General features: G+C 43.0%; 1 protein-coding gene across 1 annotated transcript in view; it reads right to left on the bottom strand.

Annotated features, from left to right (window-relative positions):
• LOC132107878 (sialate:O-sulfotransferase 1) overlaps positions 1 to 18,359 on the bottom strand; it is a 35,366-nt gene extending 17,007 nt beyond the window's left edge. Inside the window, exons 1-3 of the mRNA XM_059514199.1 lie at positions 18,038 to 18,359; positions 2,731 to 3,424; positions 2,437 to 2,551 (exon numbers count right to left, since the gene is read on the bottom strand). Of these exons, the coding sequence (XP_059370182.1) occupies positions 2,437 to 2,551; positions 2,731 to 3,133 (518 nt within the window). The 5' untranslated portion in view covers positions 3,134 to 3,424; positions 18,038 to 18,359. The remainder of the gene's footprint in view (positions 1 to 2,436; positions 2,552 to 2,730; positions 3,425 to 18,037) is intronic.
• Between the last annotated feature and the right edge of the window lie 294 nt (positions 18,360 to 18,653).

Here is an 18,653-nt window from a genome sequence, read left to right as displayed (position 1 = left end):
ACGGCACCTATTCACTGCAGAGGATCTATTGGTGAGCAAGTGATGCTAAGTTTCTCCAAATCTGTTCCAATGAAAAAAACAACTGAAGGGTGAGTACATTTTCAGCAGATTTTAAGTTTTGGGTAAATTGCTTGTCAGTGCATTCTTTGGTTCTCCCAGGAAAGCTCTTATAATTTTTACACTCTTTAAAACACAGACTCAGTAGGGATACTGCTAAAGTCCACCAGCATCTCCCTGTTCATATCTGTTTGTGAGCTCATGGGGTTAACAGCTGGTGATTAGCCAGCTTGCTGAGCCAAACATCTGTCTCCCCATTTCCACACCCTGCGGTGTTAGCCTAAGCCACTTTGTAGTGGTAGCCATTCTCAGGGTGCCATTGCGAACCACCTGGCCAGCTATCTCACAGTAACAAGCCTGTCCAGGAAGCTCCTGCATTCACCTCCATCTCAACTTTTCCAATAAATTGGGACCTGTAAAGACTTCTGTACTTTTGTGACATTGACAGCAAGTTGTTTAATAGTTAATCACAACAATCTTTCTCCATCTCGAAGCTTTTGATCTCTGGCCCTCTTGACTTTTTTTGGAGATTGCAGTATGACGCAGCACGATTCCATTCAAGCATATTGGTGTAGGGCTCAACAGGTATTAACTTGAGCCCCTCTGCAAATTGTATCTCTGATCCTCTGCTTGAAATGTGGCATTGGCACTGCCATGGCAACCCAGTCAGGGACATTCCCACTGGTAATCTGCACTCTGAATTAATCGCTCAGTCTGAGCAGATGTATCTGCAGACACAGAACAGGAGAAGATTTCCTCTCTGTCAGCTATCTGTAGATGATAACACTGGGCTGGGATGTCAGATCGTTTTCAGTTTGAGCAGTCATAGAGTATTAACGAAAACTATTTCTTAGATATAAATATGTTCCATAAATGTGGGGTTCTGTTACTTATTTTTTATCAGCATTAGAGGCTGATCCCATGTTTTTGAGGTGTTTACTTTAAGATGTTTGATAAATGACTGATCAGCTATATGTTTGATAAACTATACTAATCCTAAAAGTTTTTTTTTGTTATTATTGAAAACTGATTTGACAAATCAAAAGTGGCAGTAAAGACTTCTATGTCAAAAAACTACAAAACTTTCTGTTTATCACAAATATTAAGCAGCATTACTGTTTTTAGCATGGACCATAATGATCAATGTTTCTAGAGCAGCAGATCTTCACATTCGAATGGTTTCTGTAGGATCGTGTGATATTGAAGATTGGAGAAATTGCTGCTGAAAATTTAGCTTTGCTTTAGCTTTGCCATAATATATTCAAATAGAAAACAGATGTTTACAATTGTAATAAAATTTCATAATACTTCTGATTTTAATGTATTTTTATTCAAATAAATGCAGTCTTAGTAAGTATAAGAGATTTTTATTTTTATTTTATTTTTAATCTTACTGACAAAACCCTGAAGTTTTAAATAATATCTAATATAAAATTAACTTTGCATGAAAAGTAGCTTGTCAAATGTCTATATGCCACTTAAAATGGTATTTCTGGTCTGTTACCCGCTCTGAATTATTTTCTTTTTACTTTTCTGTTTAATTTGATTATTTTAAGTGTTTTCTAAATTATAAAATTACATCATTTTGTAAATAAATATTTTATTTAACAAATTGTAACAGAATGGCAAAAGTCTGAATAGCAAAATTTTATTTTAAATATTAAATGATATACTGATTCGCGGCTGATGATCAATATTTTCAGAAAATTTTCTTTACCTGCTTGCACTGGTCATTTGAAATAACTGAAAAATTAATTTTCAAGTTTGTTTGATCTTTGTACAGTTTATACAAAAAATCTATATAGCCGTAAAGCAAGAACACAATATTGCCTTAAAGTTGTCAACAATGTTAATTATGATTTTCTTCTTCATAGGAAGTATCCACTATGTCAGCGTGAACAAAAGATCATCTTTAGCACATGTTAGGTTTCATGTTTTCTAATGGACTATTTAGATTCCCCCTGAACATTGCAAATGTCACCCAAGTAATTAAATAAGCTCTGAAACGTTGGGAGTAATTACAGGAGGTCAATCTGCCTCACACTTGTTCTCTGGTGGTCAATTATCCGCCGGCCTAAGAACTTGAAAAATTGTATACTCCATCATGGCAGATAGCTGTTTCTCCTCCAGCATTAGCGGAGTCCAGGTCCAGAGCTGCGCTCCATAAATTGGGCCTGATCCAATTCCCAGCATGAGCTCGGCCAGCTGGCACAGGGATGCACACTGCATGTTCTTTTCCCTAAACACTGTTTCATTATTTCTTGATTTAAGATGAGCACAGAGGAGCCTCCAGGCAACAGAAGTCCATCTGCTTTTGAAGGCTCCGTGATTAAAACAAAAGCTGTGAGTATTTGAGAGTACTGTGTATTAATCACATACCTTTCCGTGCAGGTGTCCTGACACAAGGTGCTGGTCATTTTCCGGAAGTCATAAAACACCATCCCTTTGAGCGCCCGGTCTTTAGCGTCATCCAGAAAGCAGCCAATGTATGTGCCTGAGCGGAGAATAACAATCGCATCAAAAATTCTGAGCGTGACCTTTTTCTGCACAAACAGATGGGAAGATTCCGCAGCACAGCTTGGAATCCAGATAATTGAGAAAATAAACCAATTATCACAAACAACCAGTTTGTCATTCTGAAAAGCACACAGTTCATTTAGCACCGAGTTTCACCTTTGTGTCGGATTTTTCTTTTCGGAAGAACTTTCTCCACTCTGGATGCTTCCTGTTCGGACATGAGGCTGTGGAACCAGCGACGTCTCAGATATCGGATCTCCTGGTTTCTAGAGATCAGCCATTGTGATCCAGCGTTGTCTTCAGATAAAACCCCATTTCCGGATAGCCGAGCTCCCATTATTCCATAACTTGTTCGGAGGGCAGGTGCCTCCAGGGCTCTGGGAGGAGATGGCAAAGACGGCAAAGGAAAGTAACTGCTCGTCCCACGCTGTGACACCACCAATCCATGTCTCTGCAGAAGAAGAACACTTCCAGCCATAATGTATGCGACACCGAGGAACAAGAAGAGCAGCTGAGTCCGTCGCAAGAAGCGCTGAAGCCTGTAGAAGGGCTTTGCCATGTTGCCCTCCTTCCACGTAAGTAAAAAAACCTTGAGTCTATGATTTCATGCTGCCATTGTTCCAACTAAAAAAAGGCAGAGACCTATTCCAGGTGCTCCATTCTATAGCCAGCTCTAACAGTGATACCTTATTCACATTCTGTTTAAAAACTCTTTGAGCGCAAAATTCCTCTGGCAAAATGTCCCGCCGATTAAGGGAAAACTTGACTGTGCCGTTACATCCCCTTGATGACAGAAGTATTTGTGGCAGAATGTACTCTGAGCTCTTACGGCTCAAAGACTTCAGGGAACCTGGTGGGAAAATAGAAAGCAGTTAGACGCAAGTCGAAGCACATCATTCACTTTTTTATTCTCAGGGATAGACCAGAGTGCTAGAGACAAGAAAGAAATATAGAGAGAGTGTGTGCCAGTTATTCTGGTAGTATGTCTCCATTAAGAGGAGAGAGCAGGCCTTGCTGGCTGGAGAAGCATTACCTGTTTGTGCTCCTGTCTGTCTTTATGAGTACACGGCAGATGTGAAAAGTTTAAGAGGAAACACTACAGTCTCCTAATCGAGGTACAAGGTATGGGCTCCGTGTAGGGGTCTGACATTCCAAAAAGAAAGTGGAAACCAGTAGAGATTTTGTGTGCTTGAGGTCTGTGGGAAAATAGTTTCAGAGGAGCAGCATTTTGGCTACAAAAGCAAAAAAAAAAATTTTTAAATGTTTTTTTATACATTGAAAAAAAAAAAGACAAATTAAAACAGTTACAATGTAAACAGTCAATATATTTATACAGTCATTTTTTATTTGTTAAAACAGTTACAATGTAAACAGTCAATATATTTATACAATCATTTTTTATTTGTAACTTTTTTATCAAATAAATGCAGCCTTAGTGAGAATAAAATTCTATTTTTAGACATCAAAATATTTACAGACCCAAAAACTTCGAATAATATATATATATAATCATTGGATTTACAAGATAAAAACTAATTAAGGTAAGTGGTTGCAATCAATTTATTTTAGCTATATTTAAATAAACAAATTTTGTTGACTAACTTTCAGCTAAATTTATTTAAATGTAGCTAAAATAAATTGTGTACAACCACTTATCTTAAAAAAATATACAGTATATATATAATTATGTACAATATGTTAATTTCAGCTTCAAATGTTTGCCTGCCAATAGTGATAAAACATGTAATAATTTTACCATAACTGATTTTCATTTCAACATTCTAAAATGCACATTCATGTTTCTAATGCTTTGTTTTTTGCTTTCATTCTTTCATTCTTTTTAAATCATGTAACATGTTTGTTAGCTGACTGACTGACTGAAATGAAGTCTGGTTTAGTACTGCTAATCTAAGCCAAATAGTTTCTACTGTATAACTTGCAGCACTTTTGTGTGGCAAAAACAAACCTTGTAACAAGTCTAACTTACTCAGGGGTGGGCTGTCCCTTGCTTCCATTCATTCTAGCCAATCAAACAAGTCTAGCTCTACAGAGTCCACTTTGTGCCCCATATATTCTCCCAGTCTATTTCATCTAGAATATATCTGGGCCCAAGGAAGATGAAAACACAGGGCTGAGCCCAACATCGATTATGCGTCAACATCGATTATGCGTAAAACGTACTCGGTTACTAAACGTAACCTCGGTTCTCTCTAGAAGAGCGAACGAGTACCTGCTTCGCGCCCTTCTTGCCACTTCCCGCCGAAACGGGTGTGGCCCAACCTATAAAAGGAGCTCGAAAAGGCTGACTCACCTGATTTATTTCATCGCCGAAGCGAACCAGAGTGAATCGTGCGCACGGCAGAGAACGCAGTACTCGTTCGCTCTTCTAGAGAGAACCGAGGTTACGTTTAGTAACCAAGTACGTTCTCTTACGAGAGCTCTCTCATACTGCGTCTTAACTAAGACACTACGGGAACCCAATGTAAAACGCCGTGCGCGCAGGGATCACACACTAATAAACCTGAAGCAACGCCCAGGATTTACAGTGCACAGTCACCTGAGGGACTCACAGAGAGTCCAGGACAGAAAAGGGAAAAAGCCCTCAGTCCCATATCTAGCAGCATCCGTAGATGCGTCAATATGACATCACACAGCCGAGGCAAGGCCTGACCAATGTGGCAATGCGGGTCTTACGCAATACTGCCCATATAACAGTCGGCAGCGCATAGCGCTCGTGAACTCAGAATTCCCCTCAGGGCCCTGATTCGCCTATACCGACAGCAGCCTTGCTTGCAAGGCGGGAACCTCCAGGTTATAGAACCTGATAAATGTAGACGGCGAGGCCCAACCTGCCGCCATACATATATCCTGCAAGGAGATCCCAGTAGACCACGCCCACGACGAGGCGACGCCTCTTGTGGAGTGTGCTCTGACGCCCAACGGGCACTGAAGGCCCCTGGAAGCGTAAGCTAACGCTATGGCGTCAACTATCCATCTGGATAGCGTCTGTCTCGAAACAGCCATTCCCTTGGAACGCCCACCGAACGAGACAAATAGCTGCTCCGTCTGCCGAAAGGCAGCAGAGCGAGACACATAAGCTCTTAAAACCCTGACAGGGCAAAGAAGACTCGAGTCTCCATCCTCCCCTGACACCGGCAGGGCAGACAGGGCAATAACCTGAGCCCGAAACGGTGTGTTGAGGGATTTCGGCACATAACCGTGCCTAGGTTTGAGTATGACTCTTGAGTCATTGGGCCCAAACTCCAAGCACGACTGGCTCACAGAGAGCGTGTAAATCACCCACACGCTTCACAGAAGCGAGAGCCAACAAGAATACTGTCTTGAACGACAGATGCTGAAGGCTAATCGATTGGATAGGCTTGAAAGGGGGACCCTTCAAGGCCTCCAAAACCGCCGCGAGGTCCCACATAGGGACTGACGGAGGTCTGGGAGGATTCAGCCTCCTAGCTCCTCTGAGGAACCGGATGACTAAATCATTCCTTCCTATTGACTGACCGGACGCCGTTTCAGAAAACGCCGCGATGGCAGCCACATAAACTTTGAGCGTGGATGGGGCTCTGCCCTTATCCAACAGCTCCTGAAGGAAGGAGAGGACCTCCGTCACCTCACAACTAAGGGGTGAATAATGTGCACCAGCTGGAGAACACCGACCACTTCGAGGCATACAGACGTCGTGTCGACGGAGCTCTAGCCTGAGTGATGGTATTTAGCACTCCCACTGCGAGATCAGCGGGTAACCGTTGAGTGCCCATACATAGAGGGACCACAACTCTGGTTGAGGGTGCCAAATCGAGCCCCTGGCCTGCGAGAGGAGGTCTCTCCTCAACGGTACCGGCCACGGGGCGACATCTGCTAACTGCATCAGATCTGGGAACCATGGTTGGTTCTTCCAAAGAGGTGCTACAAGCAGTATTGAACATCTCGTTTCTCTCACCCTTTCTATCACCTGCGGAAGGAGGGAGACGGGAGGGAACGCATAAAGCGGGCAGCACGGCCATCTCCGTGACAGCGCGCTTTCGTTCTTGGAAAGAACGCGGGGCAGTGAGCGTTTTCGTGGGACGCAAAGAAGTCCACCTCCGCCATGCCAGATCTCTCCCACAACAGCCGGACTGTTTGCGGGTGTAGAGACCATTCGCCCGTAGGAACATTGCCTCTGAACAGCCTGTCTGGACCCAGATTTTGCAGTCCAGGCACATGCACTGCTCTCAGCGAGCGCACGTTGTGCTGAGCCCAAATCAGGAGGCGTTCCGTCAGCCTGCACAGGTTTCGGGACCCGAGACCGCCCTGGCGATTTATGTAGGACACCACGGACATGTTGTCCGAACGGACTACGACGTGGTGATCCTTCATATTGGGACAAAAGCGCGTCAGCGCGTTCTCCACTGCCAGCATTTCCAGGCAGTTGATATGATGGAGCTTTTCCCATTCTGACCATAGGCCAAAGGACGGTCTGCCTTCGAGCAGCGCTCCCCATCCCGAAGTGGAGGCTTCCGTCGACACCACTTTCACACTCGGGGAAGTCCCCAGGCTTACACCTGACCGGTACCAGCCGTTCGCTGTCAAAGGTGCTAGAGCCGCAACACAGCTCTGATCGACCTTGAAATGCAGCCGGCCAGACGCCCACGCTCTGCGCGGCACCTGAGCCTTCAGCCAGAACTGCAGGGGGCGCATGCAGAGCAGGCCCAGCCGCAGAACCGGAGATGCTGAGGCTATGAGACCCAGCATCTTTTGACAGTGTTTGAGCGACACAGTCGCGCCACAGCGGAAAGAACTCGCTGCACGCTGAATGCCCATCGCGCGCTGTGGTGACAGCCGCGCCATCATGGAACACGAGTTCAGAACTATACCCAGAAACAGGATCGTCTGACTGGGGTTCAGCGAACTCTTCGCCCCAATTGACACTGAGGCCGAGCTTCTCGAGGTGATCGAGTAAAACGGCTCTGTGGTCCACGAGCTCCGCTCATGATTGGGCCAGAACCAGCCAGTCGTCCAAATAATTCAGCACTCGTATGCCTCTGAGTCTGAGAGGAGCGAGCGCTGCATCCATGCACCTCGTAAACGTACGAGGAGCTACGGACAAGCCGAATGGCAGGACTGCAAACTGGTATGCCTGGCCCTCGAAGGCGAATCTCAAATATTGCCTGTGGTTTGACGCTATCTGTATTTGAAAATACGCGTCCTTCAGATCTATTGACATGAACCAGTCCCCTCTGCGAATCTGCGCGAGGAGCTTCCTGGTTGTGAGCATTTTGAAACTGCGTTTCATCAATGCCTTGTTCAGCTGTCTTAGATCCAGTATGGGCCTGAGACCCCCGTCTCTCTTGGGCACCAGAAAGTATCTGCTGTACAGCCCCCCCTCGCTTTGAGACACAGGCTCTACAGCCCCTTTGCTCAACAGTTTTGATATTTCGGCCCGAAGTATGTGTGCTACTTCTGTTTTGACCGTAGTTTCGACGCGCGCTGAAAAGTAGCCTACCATTCAGCCTTCCATTCGAGTAGCCTCTCTTTATAATGCCTAGCACCCAATCCGAAACCCCTGGAAGCACTGACCATGCATCTGCATGAATGGCTAAGGGCTGGATGCGAAACGCGCTCTGTTGACTGGGCAACGGCGGCGCTCGAGTGTGCTGCGCATCTGAGGCGGGGAGCGCGCTGATCACAGCGGGCAGATCGCTCTTCCTCGACCCCGTTCCGGCGCTTAACCGACTGGAGGGAGGCTGAGCGGGTCCCGTGGGACTCGATATATATGCGAGTAACCGTGGGCTGCATGTGTGCACTTTTACCACTTTCAACTCGCTGTCTGCCTGTGCAGAATGTACGTGCACGGGCCTCGTTTTTACAGAAGCCCCGCGCCGTATGTGACATAGTGTATGTGGGCACTGGGAAGTGGGCACGTTTACTATGCGGCGCGCTCGACCGATCTGTGTCGATCTTATGTGCGCTAGCCCTGTGTGCAGGGCTGTGCTTACATGTGGAGATGGGCACTGGGTAGTGGGCATCGTCACTGCATTTATAGCACCATCGGCCGTGGCCGGACGAGCATGCACGGGTTTCGTTTTTACAGAAACCACATGACGCGTGTGACATAGTAATTGTGGGCACGTTTACTATGCAGTGTGCGCGACCGACTTGAGTCGACATTATGGGCGCAGGCCCTGTGTGCAGGGCTGTGCTTACATGTGGAGATGGGCACTGAGGAGTGGGCATCGTCACTACATTTATAGCACCATCGGCCGTGGCTGGACGAACGTGCACGGGTTTCGTTTTTACAGAAACCACATGACGCGTGCGACATAGTGATTGTGGGTACTGAGGAGTGGGAACGTCTACTATGTAGTGCGCGTGATCGACTTGAGTCGCTTTTATGGGCGCGAGCCCTGTGTGAAGGGCTGTGCTTATATGTGGAGATGGGCACTGAGCAGTGGGCATCGTCACTACATTTATAGCACCATCGGCCGTGGCCGGGACACCAGAAATTACACATTTTTCGGGAAATATCTGGGTAGCCGTGATAACGGTTTTCGTGTGCAGGCAAGCGGGCAACCGTACAGGCTTGCGCATTGCAAAAAACGCTGAAACAGTCACAATCTATGGAAACTGAAACAGCGGCGTGCTTAGGTGAGAGCCCGGCCACAGCGGAACTCGTACACCGGCGCTTCGATGAAGCAGCCATCGTGTGTAGTGCCGACGCAGCGTCATGCAGCATGCGTAGATGGCTTTCCTAGGATGGCTTCGGGGCTCCCGGCCTCACTGTAATCCTCTGCCGCGGTCCCCGCGGCGCGGGGCGACGGCCAGTAGAGCGAGAACGGGGGTCTCGAGCTACGTTGCTGAAGCTGTTGTGATAACGGCTTTTGTGTGCAGGCAAGCGGGCAACTGTGCAGGCTTGCGCATTGCAGAAAACGCTGAGACAGTCACAATTCCTGGAACTGAAACAGCGGCGCGCTTGGGTGAGAGCTCGGCCACAGCGGAACTCGTACACCTGCGCTTCGATGAAGCAGCCATCGTTAGTAGTGCCGACGCAGCGTCACACAGCAGGCTTTAGATGGCAACACCACTTTTTCCGCCGTCCAGCAGAGGGCGGACAAAGGTGCGTCGCTATCGCCTGTTCCACCGGCGGAAGTGAGTGGTAGTTCCTGTTTTTAGCATCATCAGTGTGAAGAATGCTAGTGAGACAGACGAACGAGTTCGTGCCGAATATGGAGCGTTCCAAGCCTTCGCCACCTCTTCGTGAAGCTCAGGAAGAAAAGAGGCAGGCTTTGAGAAGTACGCTCATCCGAAAGGGAAATACCATCCAGCCGGGAACGATAGGGGGGGCGCTGGTGCAAACCACTCGCGGCCGAGACTCATCGCGGCCAACACGAGCATTCGCCCCGGCTCCTTCTCGATGTCAGCTCGTCTGCTGAGCTTCTGAGCAGAAGGCACGAGATCCTCGGAGCTCGCCCAGCCCTCACTGCCCGAAGCTAGCAGAGAGCGCGTGTCCTCTTCCCCCGACGCGGCCCTGAGATCGACTTCCTCGGATGACGCACCGGCAAACAGCAGGCGCTGCCCACCGGGAAGCGATGCAGGGGGGGGGGGCGGTGAAGCAGGGCGAACTGGCGAGCTCGGTTGAGCTGAAGACGGTTCCGGAATCCGCTGGAAGCGATGCTTTTACGGCGCCTCAGCGCAGCGGAGAATGCAGGCTCAGAGAAAAAGGCCAGGCGAGTCCTCAGAGTCACCATGGCAACAGCTCGCAGTGGGGGCATCCGCCGTCAGCGAGCGAGCGCTGCATGATCTTCACCCAGGCAGGAGACACAGATGACGTACCGGTCTCCCTCGCTGAGTGGGGCTCTGACGAGCCGCAGGAAGGCATCTTAAAAAAGACGCGAGCTCTTTTACGAGTGTGTGTCGCAGGGCGAACACACACACACACATAAAGAACAGCTTGGATATAACAGGATTGAAAGGATATAGGCGCCGGATAGCGCAGCAGGAACGGCAGTGGAAGGCGGCGATGCCAGCAGCTTCAGAATGGCTCGTCCTGCTGATGTGCTTTCTCAGACGGCGCTTGCTTCCTCCGTGATCCAACGATGCGTGAGCTTCGCTGAAGAGATGAAAAATCAGGTGAGTCAGCCTTTTCGAGCTCCTTTTATAGGTCGGGCCACACCCGTTTCGGCGGGAAGTGGCAAGAAGGGCGCGAAGCGCCCTTATTGGTCTGATGTTGCATCAGCCCGCGCTCGATAGGCTGTGCAGTTGCCGCAGAACAAGCCAATGAGCGAACGAGCCGTCTCGCCTATGGCTGTGTACTGCTGCAAATGCGCTTTACAAAAATACAAAATTAAGGATAATTTTTTGCTTCAGTATTTCGTGAAAAGAGACTTTTCCCGTAGCGGCTTAGCTAAGACGCAGTACGAGAGAGCTCTCGTAAGAGAACGCATAATCACCACACCATACATTAATATGGATGTGGATTTGGTTTCATGTGTAAGACTTGAAGAATAAAAAAAGAATATCTAACCAATCTTAATCAAGCTGGTTTTAAAGTCAAATTGATCTTATTTACTGTTCTTACACAATAATCTAAAGGGGGAAATGTTTTTGTAATGAAAATACATTTAGTTTTTCCACTGAACCCGTAGGCCACACAGGTTATTAGATATGACCCAATAGTCAAATAACTATAGCATTGTTTTATCAAACTCATATTACAGAATGCCCAGTTTATGATGTAAACAATTCCCAATGGATAAAAGTATCCCTCTAAATTTTTCTCTTATTAAATATACTTTTTGTTGTGATTCACAATGATTCTGTTTTCAATTATTCATTTTCAATATCGTTTTACAGCTTCAGACTTTGAGTAAAAATGTTATTATTATGATTAAGAGATTTTTATTAGAGATATTTGGGCCAGTTGCAGCTTTCCATACAAGCACAGCTTTGCTCAATGAACCCCTTCGGAGACCCCCAAACTCCATCTTTTTAGGCCTAGTGCTGGCAAAAGGCCTAGATTTGCATAAACGCTTGAGATGCAGGGGCGGGTGTCCTCACCAGCACCAGAGGAAACCATAACTATGAGGCGGCTGAGAATGTCAATCAGCCTGAGGGCTCATTATTCTTCTAGCTATGAACAGTGAGTGAATGGCGTCTGGTAGTTTTTCCCCCTCTGCCAGTACATGGAGCAGCTTCTGACAAATCTATCCTTTACAAGACAGAGGATGCATGCATAGCTGACAGAAATCAAATAACACCCACTGCATCTGCCATTCTACACCTTCTTATTTTCAAAATCAGTTTTAGAAAGTTCTGGTACTGCAAGGTTTTTTTTTTTTTTAAATCTGATGATTTAACATGTTATATTCATCAGTTTTTCATTTTAATCATTTGCAACATCATGTTCTCATAAACCGTTTTTTTCCCCATGTATACATAATTCATAGCTTTTGAATAATATATACAAATATGAAAAGCTGCTTACTTGTATACGAAGCAGATTTACAGAGAGCTGACAGCATAGATTAAGGAACCGCTCACACAAGACATGGTATTGTGTTCAACATAGACAAAACTGAGCTAAACTAAACTGTTTTTGTCAAAGCACACCATCCTAAAAATGTGATGCTCATGCCGTGAGATGCTAAAAAACATCTTGACTTTTGTATTTTGATAATGTCTCTTAAATAATCCTTTTTTAAAAACATCTATTAAATTTCCTCGCAGCAAATACTGATATGGATGCAAATTATTTAAAATGATTCTATAATTTCCAATGAAAAATGTAACTGATTGACAACCAAAGTATAAATATACACACCCTAGTTAGATTAGTTATTTTACATTTAAATACATATGTATCGAAAGAGGTTAAAGCGTTAGTTCACCCAAAAATGAAAATTATGTCATTAATAACTAACCCTCATGTCGTTCCAAACCAGTAAGACCTCCATTTATCTTCGGAACACAGTTTAAGATATTTTAGATTTAGTCCGAGAGCTCTCAGTCCCTCCATTGAAAGTGTGTGTACCTCTCTGGACATGGACAGTATACCATACACACACTTTCAATGGAGGGACTGAGAGCTCTCGGACTAAATCTAAAATATCTTAAACTGTGTTCCAAAGATAAATGGAGGTCTTACTGGTTTGGAACGACATGAGGGTGAGTTATTAATGACATAATTTTCATTTTTGGGTGAACCAACCCTTTAAGCAACACATATGTAGGGCTTTGTGTTTTTGTGTAGATTTTGTATATTTATATGGACCCTTAGAAATAATTATTTCTGTTCATCTTTCATCTCTGTAGCGAGCAAATACATGCCATTTTGTAACATGAATAAAATCAAGGTACTACAACTAATTCGCTATTTTTCCTAACAGAGTAGAGTATTTATTTCATTTGTTTTTGATATGCTTGAGTTTGTGAATTTTTTTTTATTAAATTTTTTTACTCACTTTAAAATGAATACCTGTTCTATGAAATCATCTTACAGGCACTATGCCTTCACTGCTTTGAATACTCAACTAAGATTTATTCAGTTGAACATCACTTGTGAAAAATGAACCAGAAATGAGGCCACGGTGTATTAATGAGAGATGATGTTCTTGTCATATTGGTAAACCAGAGAATTTGGCAGAAGAATTTTATTCACTTTAAATAACTGTAATTAATGGAGCCAAAGGGAGGCAGCTCGATTAATTATAAGGATGGTCCGTTAATGAATGTTATAGCAGTGAGATGCGTGGGACACATAATTCATCTTATTTTGTCTTCCCTTTCGCTCTGTTGTGTGCTTGCTGGTAAATGGTATTGCATTTCACACAGAAACAAATGCATTTATGAATAATAATGCAGAGCCAAGGTCATTTCCATTTTCCATTCAGGGACGTCTGACGACTCCACGATGCATTTCAAAGGGCATTAAGTTTGAAAGCAAATGTTATTCGCCTTTATTTGATGTATTATTTATTAGTCTATTTTGCCGTTGCTCTCGTGGCATATGCTGCAAAACCCTTGAGTTGTAATAGCATGGCGCTGAGTCTCCATGGCTGTCACTGGACAGCAGCGAATGGGTGCTGTAGGTCCAGACTGGAGCACTCATTTGTCTTCATCTGCTTTCCCAGCGTGTTATCATCTCACTTACAGCAGGGCAACCACACTTCCATCTCAGAGGCTGATGAGACTGACCCTGGAGCTCAGATGCTGCCTGGATAGCTCTCTTTTCTCTCATCTAAGCATCTTGCCACCATCTCTGACCATCTGACTGTTATGTGCTCCTCTTAAGTATCTCTGAATGAAGCATTTCAGTAAGAAATGTTTAAGCGAAGAAGGTTTCCACAGTCATAATCTTGCTTCTAAAGAGTGTCATGGTGGGGTGGCAGGCACATGATAGTTGGCCCGCTGTTCCCCTGGCCCACAGTGACCCCAATCTGTCCTCCTTTAATATATATTTTCAAGGCCAAATCCAAGAAATGAGGAAGCATTTTATATTAAGCTAATTTCTTCTCATTCCTAATGCACTGTAAAAAGTGGTCACAAGCTACCATGAGTAGCTGTTTCTAACAATTACATTTCATTTTGCTAGTGTAACCTAATGTATTTAGGTTGATTCAATGATGTTAAATAATATGAATGATTCATTTAATTTAGTTGTTATTTAGAATTCATTAATTCAAGTATATACTGTAGTGCGACTGAAATCTCCAAATTAGTTTGTAGCAGTATGTGTTTCATATATTCTGTCATATGGTCTTGATAATAATCTTACTTAGCATCACACCCCAGCCCAGGGTTGAATAATCTAATCAAAGATTTAAAGAGACATTTCCAGCAGTTCCCTGATTGGCAGCCTGTCAGCGAATTCAAAATAGTGTATGGAAAGGTTCCAAGAGCGGTCGTGAAAACTAATTAAGAGTTCACTTATCAAAATTGCATCTTATTTTGCATAATATTAGTTGAAAGGAAAGGAAAATAAACCAAAAATATGCAACATGTTATTTAGTAGAGTTCATTTCAAATCAAATAAATAATTCTGCCTACGTTTTGGAGAAGATGTGTCCATATGATTTGAAACGCTCAAATTATTGAAAAATCAAGCTTAATGCTTAATCCAAATCCTCTGAAAAAAAGAGGAACCTCCAGCTGTGAACTGAACCGCAGGTGATTGTCAATCACCTTATTCACATCCTACTACTAGACTATTGATCATCCACTGCAGGGATTGATTTCACTGCAGTATCCAAAAGCTCCATATAAACTGAACTGTTTATTTGTTCTTAATTTGGTCCGATTTTTGTTTTTGAGCCAACTGAGCTTTTGGTTAAAATGCATAAAGCCTTTTGCAATGACACACACACACACACACACACACACACACACACAGACGTTTACTGTAAGTGTACTGCGCAGTCCGTATGCTCGTTTTTTGTTTTTGCAGATACATTTCAAACAATATCGATTTCGCTGGTTCACATTCAGTATTTACTAGACACTTACAGCGGCAAGACAGGAAAGGAGATGAATTAGACGATGCACTAAAATGTTGTTAGGAATAGTCTGTCTTTGATTATTTATGCTTTGTGTTGCTTGAGGCACATTTACATTTGCAGATTTAAAGCCCAGACATAAAAAAGGCACTATAACTAAAATTCGCTCAATAAATGCTGGCTGAAAAGATGGCGACTGCTGACCCTCGGGCAACGATTTATTGACCACTAAACTACAAAGGATGCGTGCATGAAGTGGTGTAGCCAGTGTACTGACACCAGAGCGCTTTAACACCCACAGACCACAGACAAGTAAGTGTGATCATTCTGTGGCCTCTTCTGGGAGACTGAAGCAAGCCCTGGCAAAGTCACACAAATGCATATACAGCAGTGCTCGCTGAAACAAACTGACAAGACTGCAGCATTATTTCCATGTATTTTGCAGGAACTCATCACCATCAGCTGCAGAGGATGACACTCCAAGAAATGTAGCCCTTTCTTTCTTCAGTGTAATGTCTTCATTTTTTTTCAGCTGCTGCAGTAAGTAAATGTAGTAGTTTCTCATCAGGAATCGACTGTGAAGTCTTTCATCTGTGCAGACTCAGCTGTCTGGTTCTCTACAATGAAATTTAACAAGCTGCATTATTACTATCCTTTCTCCTGCTTTTGTTAGGTCCTTATCCAACCGTAAAGGTAGTATAAGCCCTTAAAGGGATTGCAGGAACACAAAAGAAGATATTTTGAAAGATGTCAGTTTTTTGTTTTTTTTGTAGTCCATACTTTGGAAATCAATTGTAACCAAAACTCATTGATGTAGTCAGCATTCTTCAAAATATATTCTTTCTGTTATGCAGAAAAATGAAAACTCTAGAATGATATACTGGTGAGTAAATGATCATACAATTGTATTTTTTGGGCATAAATTTTCCATTTTTAGAGCAATAGCCCGTGTCTTAATCACTAAACACCCTTAGTCCAGTTCAACTTGAATTACTGTCCATCTTTTCTATGTAAACTGGGTTTATTATCAATAGTTTATTGTTTACAATACTCAGTGCTTTACATCCAGTACAATTATTGTTTCAAAAAGGCATTAAATACACTTTTATTGATCATGGATTCGATAATTTATCAAATGATGATCAGACAATGAAGAAGAGCCTTATAATATCAGGGTTCAACTGGCTTCCAAACCCCCTACAAGTTAGTTGACTGCCCAAAACTGAAATTACAACAAGGTTCAATGACTTTTCAAAATATGCAAATAAATGTTAACAGCCATGGCAAAAACAGTCCATTCAATCTATTCAGAATGTTTCCGTCAGGCTTGTGGGACCGCAGGAGACGGAAGGCAAATAAGACTGTCTCTGGCAAACTGTGCTAAGGCCAGAAATTTTTTTCCAGAAGCACAATCAACCACCCTCCATGCATTCATTATTTAGAATAGGTTTTAGCGAGGCTGGAGAAACACTGCAGTCACCAGTGGTTGGTCAATCCATTGGAAATCTAAAGGGAAAAGGGTGGTCTGTACCAGTAAAAAAATAATATTATATTGGAAGGTATTTGCATCAATTGAGACCTGCTTCAAGGCTTAATAATAACTTTTTGTCCGTCTGCTTTTCTTCCTCTTTCTGTAAATGTTGTTCAGATAATTGTCCTCTTTTAGCCAGAAATGTAATCATATGCTGAAAAGAATCTTTGAGCGCTTTCTTGTCCAACATGTAAAAGTGTGCCATTATTCTTTATAGCATAATATTTTCATGCTATTTTGATAGCATAATATTTTGATAGCATAATATTTTAATATTATTTCAAGTTACCATCTTTTTTTTCTTTTTTTTTATATAGGGATAAAGTACAAAGCACACCGATGCAATGCAATCATGAAAGATTATGTATTCATACACAACTCTATGCACAGATACCTCTCTTGGAGATGAGGCAGTTTGCCCCATAGGCGGTAAATGTATGCTGCTGAAAGGTCAACCATGACAAAATGATCTTGATTAACCCTGTGAGACATGAAAGCTGAAGACGGACTCATTTACAGTACAGGCAGTCTAGATATATTCCTGTTTCATGACCATAGAGTACTGATATAATGATTAAGGATGAGGAAGGAAAACCTTGAAATCTATGGCATCTGGGCGCACTCAAAAGACACATGTTAGTGCAGTTCATCAGATAACCGCAGCTCTTATGGACAAATCCTATCACTGGGAACATTAATATGCACAACTTAAGAAAGAAAAAAAAATATTTTACAGTTATGTTTTGTCCTATCACAAAGACAAACACAAGGAAATCAATGTTGTATAATGATTGCATATTGTTAAAAAAAAGGTTTATTCATCTATCGATTCATGAATCCCCCATTTAGATTCTCAAATTTACATTCTCAAATCAAACTATTCTCACTTGAAAATAATTCATTAATAACTGTAACAAATATTATTACTTTTTTAAAATGCATAATGGATTGTAAAAAAAAAAAATTATATACATACATTTTATTTTTTCATTTACTTTTTATCCGTGGACCTCTCAGAGTACCTTCACTGGCTCTATTTTCTCTAAGTTCTCTATTTACTTCTGAGAGCTTGGTTTTAACCAAAAAGCCATTTATTTGGTTATAATACATTATTTGTACTTTTTAGACTATAAAACAATACGGTCTACATGGTCTTAGGCAAAATGTTTTATGCACAAAGGAAAATCCCCAAAGCAGAAACAGCAGGTTCAGTCACTTGGACATCTGTCATCAACACTTGTTTGCATTCTTTTTTGACAAAACTCCCCTTGACTCGAACTGATATACTGGTGCATAAAAATTACGTATTATATAATTGACGTAAACTTTCCAATGTATTTAGACTGCAGCTATCAAACATACTAGACTAAACATTAAAACAATACTTTTGTTATGTGGGAAAAGCTTTTTATGCATTTATAATTTGTCAAATCCAAAGAAATTATCTTACCTTTCGCTACTACCCGATGGCAGTGAAGAATAACAATCTTGTAGCATATTAAATATATTTCAGAGCTGGAGATTTCCTTGTGTTGAATGTCTGTTCATAAACATGAGCATCTCTCTCATCTCTGAGGCGAGTCTCGTCTCGCTTTCTCACTCTGTTTTGCTATTTTGCTTCACTTGATGTGTGTCACTAATCCTCTTGCATTTTCTTATTTTGCATAGCTGTGAAACCACTATAACAGCGATAATCCTTATCTAAATCCGTTGCCGTGTTCCCTTTGCTCTGCAGCCCCACGCTTCTCTGTGAACGCACGTAAGAGCCCAGCTGTTTTTAAGTCGGACAAAGCTGCCCGTGTGCGCATGCGCCGAAAGAGAGAGAGGGACCAGACCACACCGGGAGGTGAGAGTTTGGGACCGGAGCATCAGTAGCACTTTCAAGGAAATCGTTGAAAGAAAAAAAAAACTACCTGTATGTGAGACCTAAGAGTGTGTAACACGGGGTGAGTTGTAACAAAACCGGCCTAACCAATTTAAAATTAGCTACAGTGTGACATCACTATATACATGAGGTGACAGTATCTAGCCTATTTTAAAAAAATAATAATAAAATAAAACATTTA

This window comes from Carassius carassius, chromosome 28 (assembly GCF_963082965.1).
Source record: "Carassius carassius chromosome 28, fCarCar2.1, whole genome shotgun sequence".
NCBI lineage: Eukaryota > Metazoa > Chordata > Actinopteri > Cypriniformes > Cyprinidae > Carassius > Carassius carassius.
Note: the sequence above shows the minus strand (reverse complement) of the source record. Positions and strands in the feature narration are given on the sequence as shown.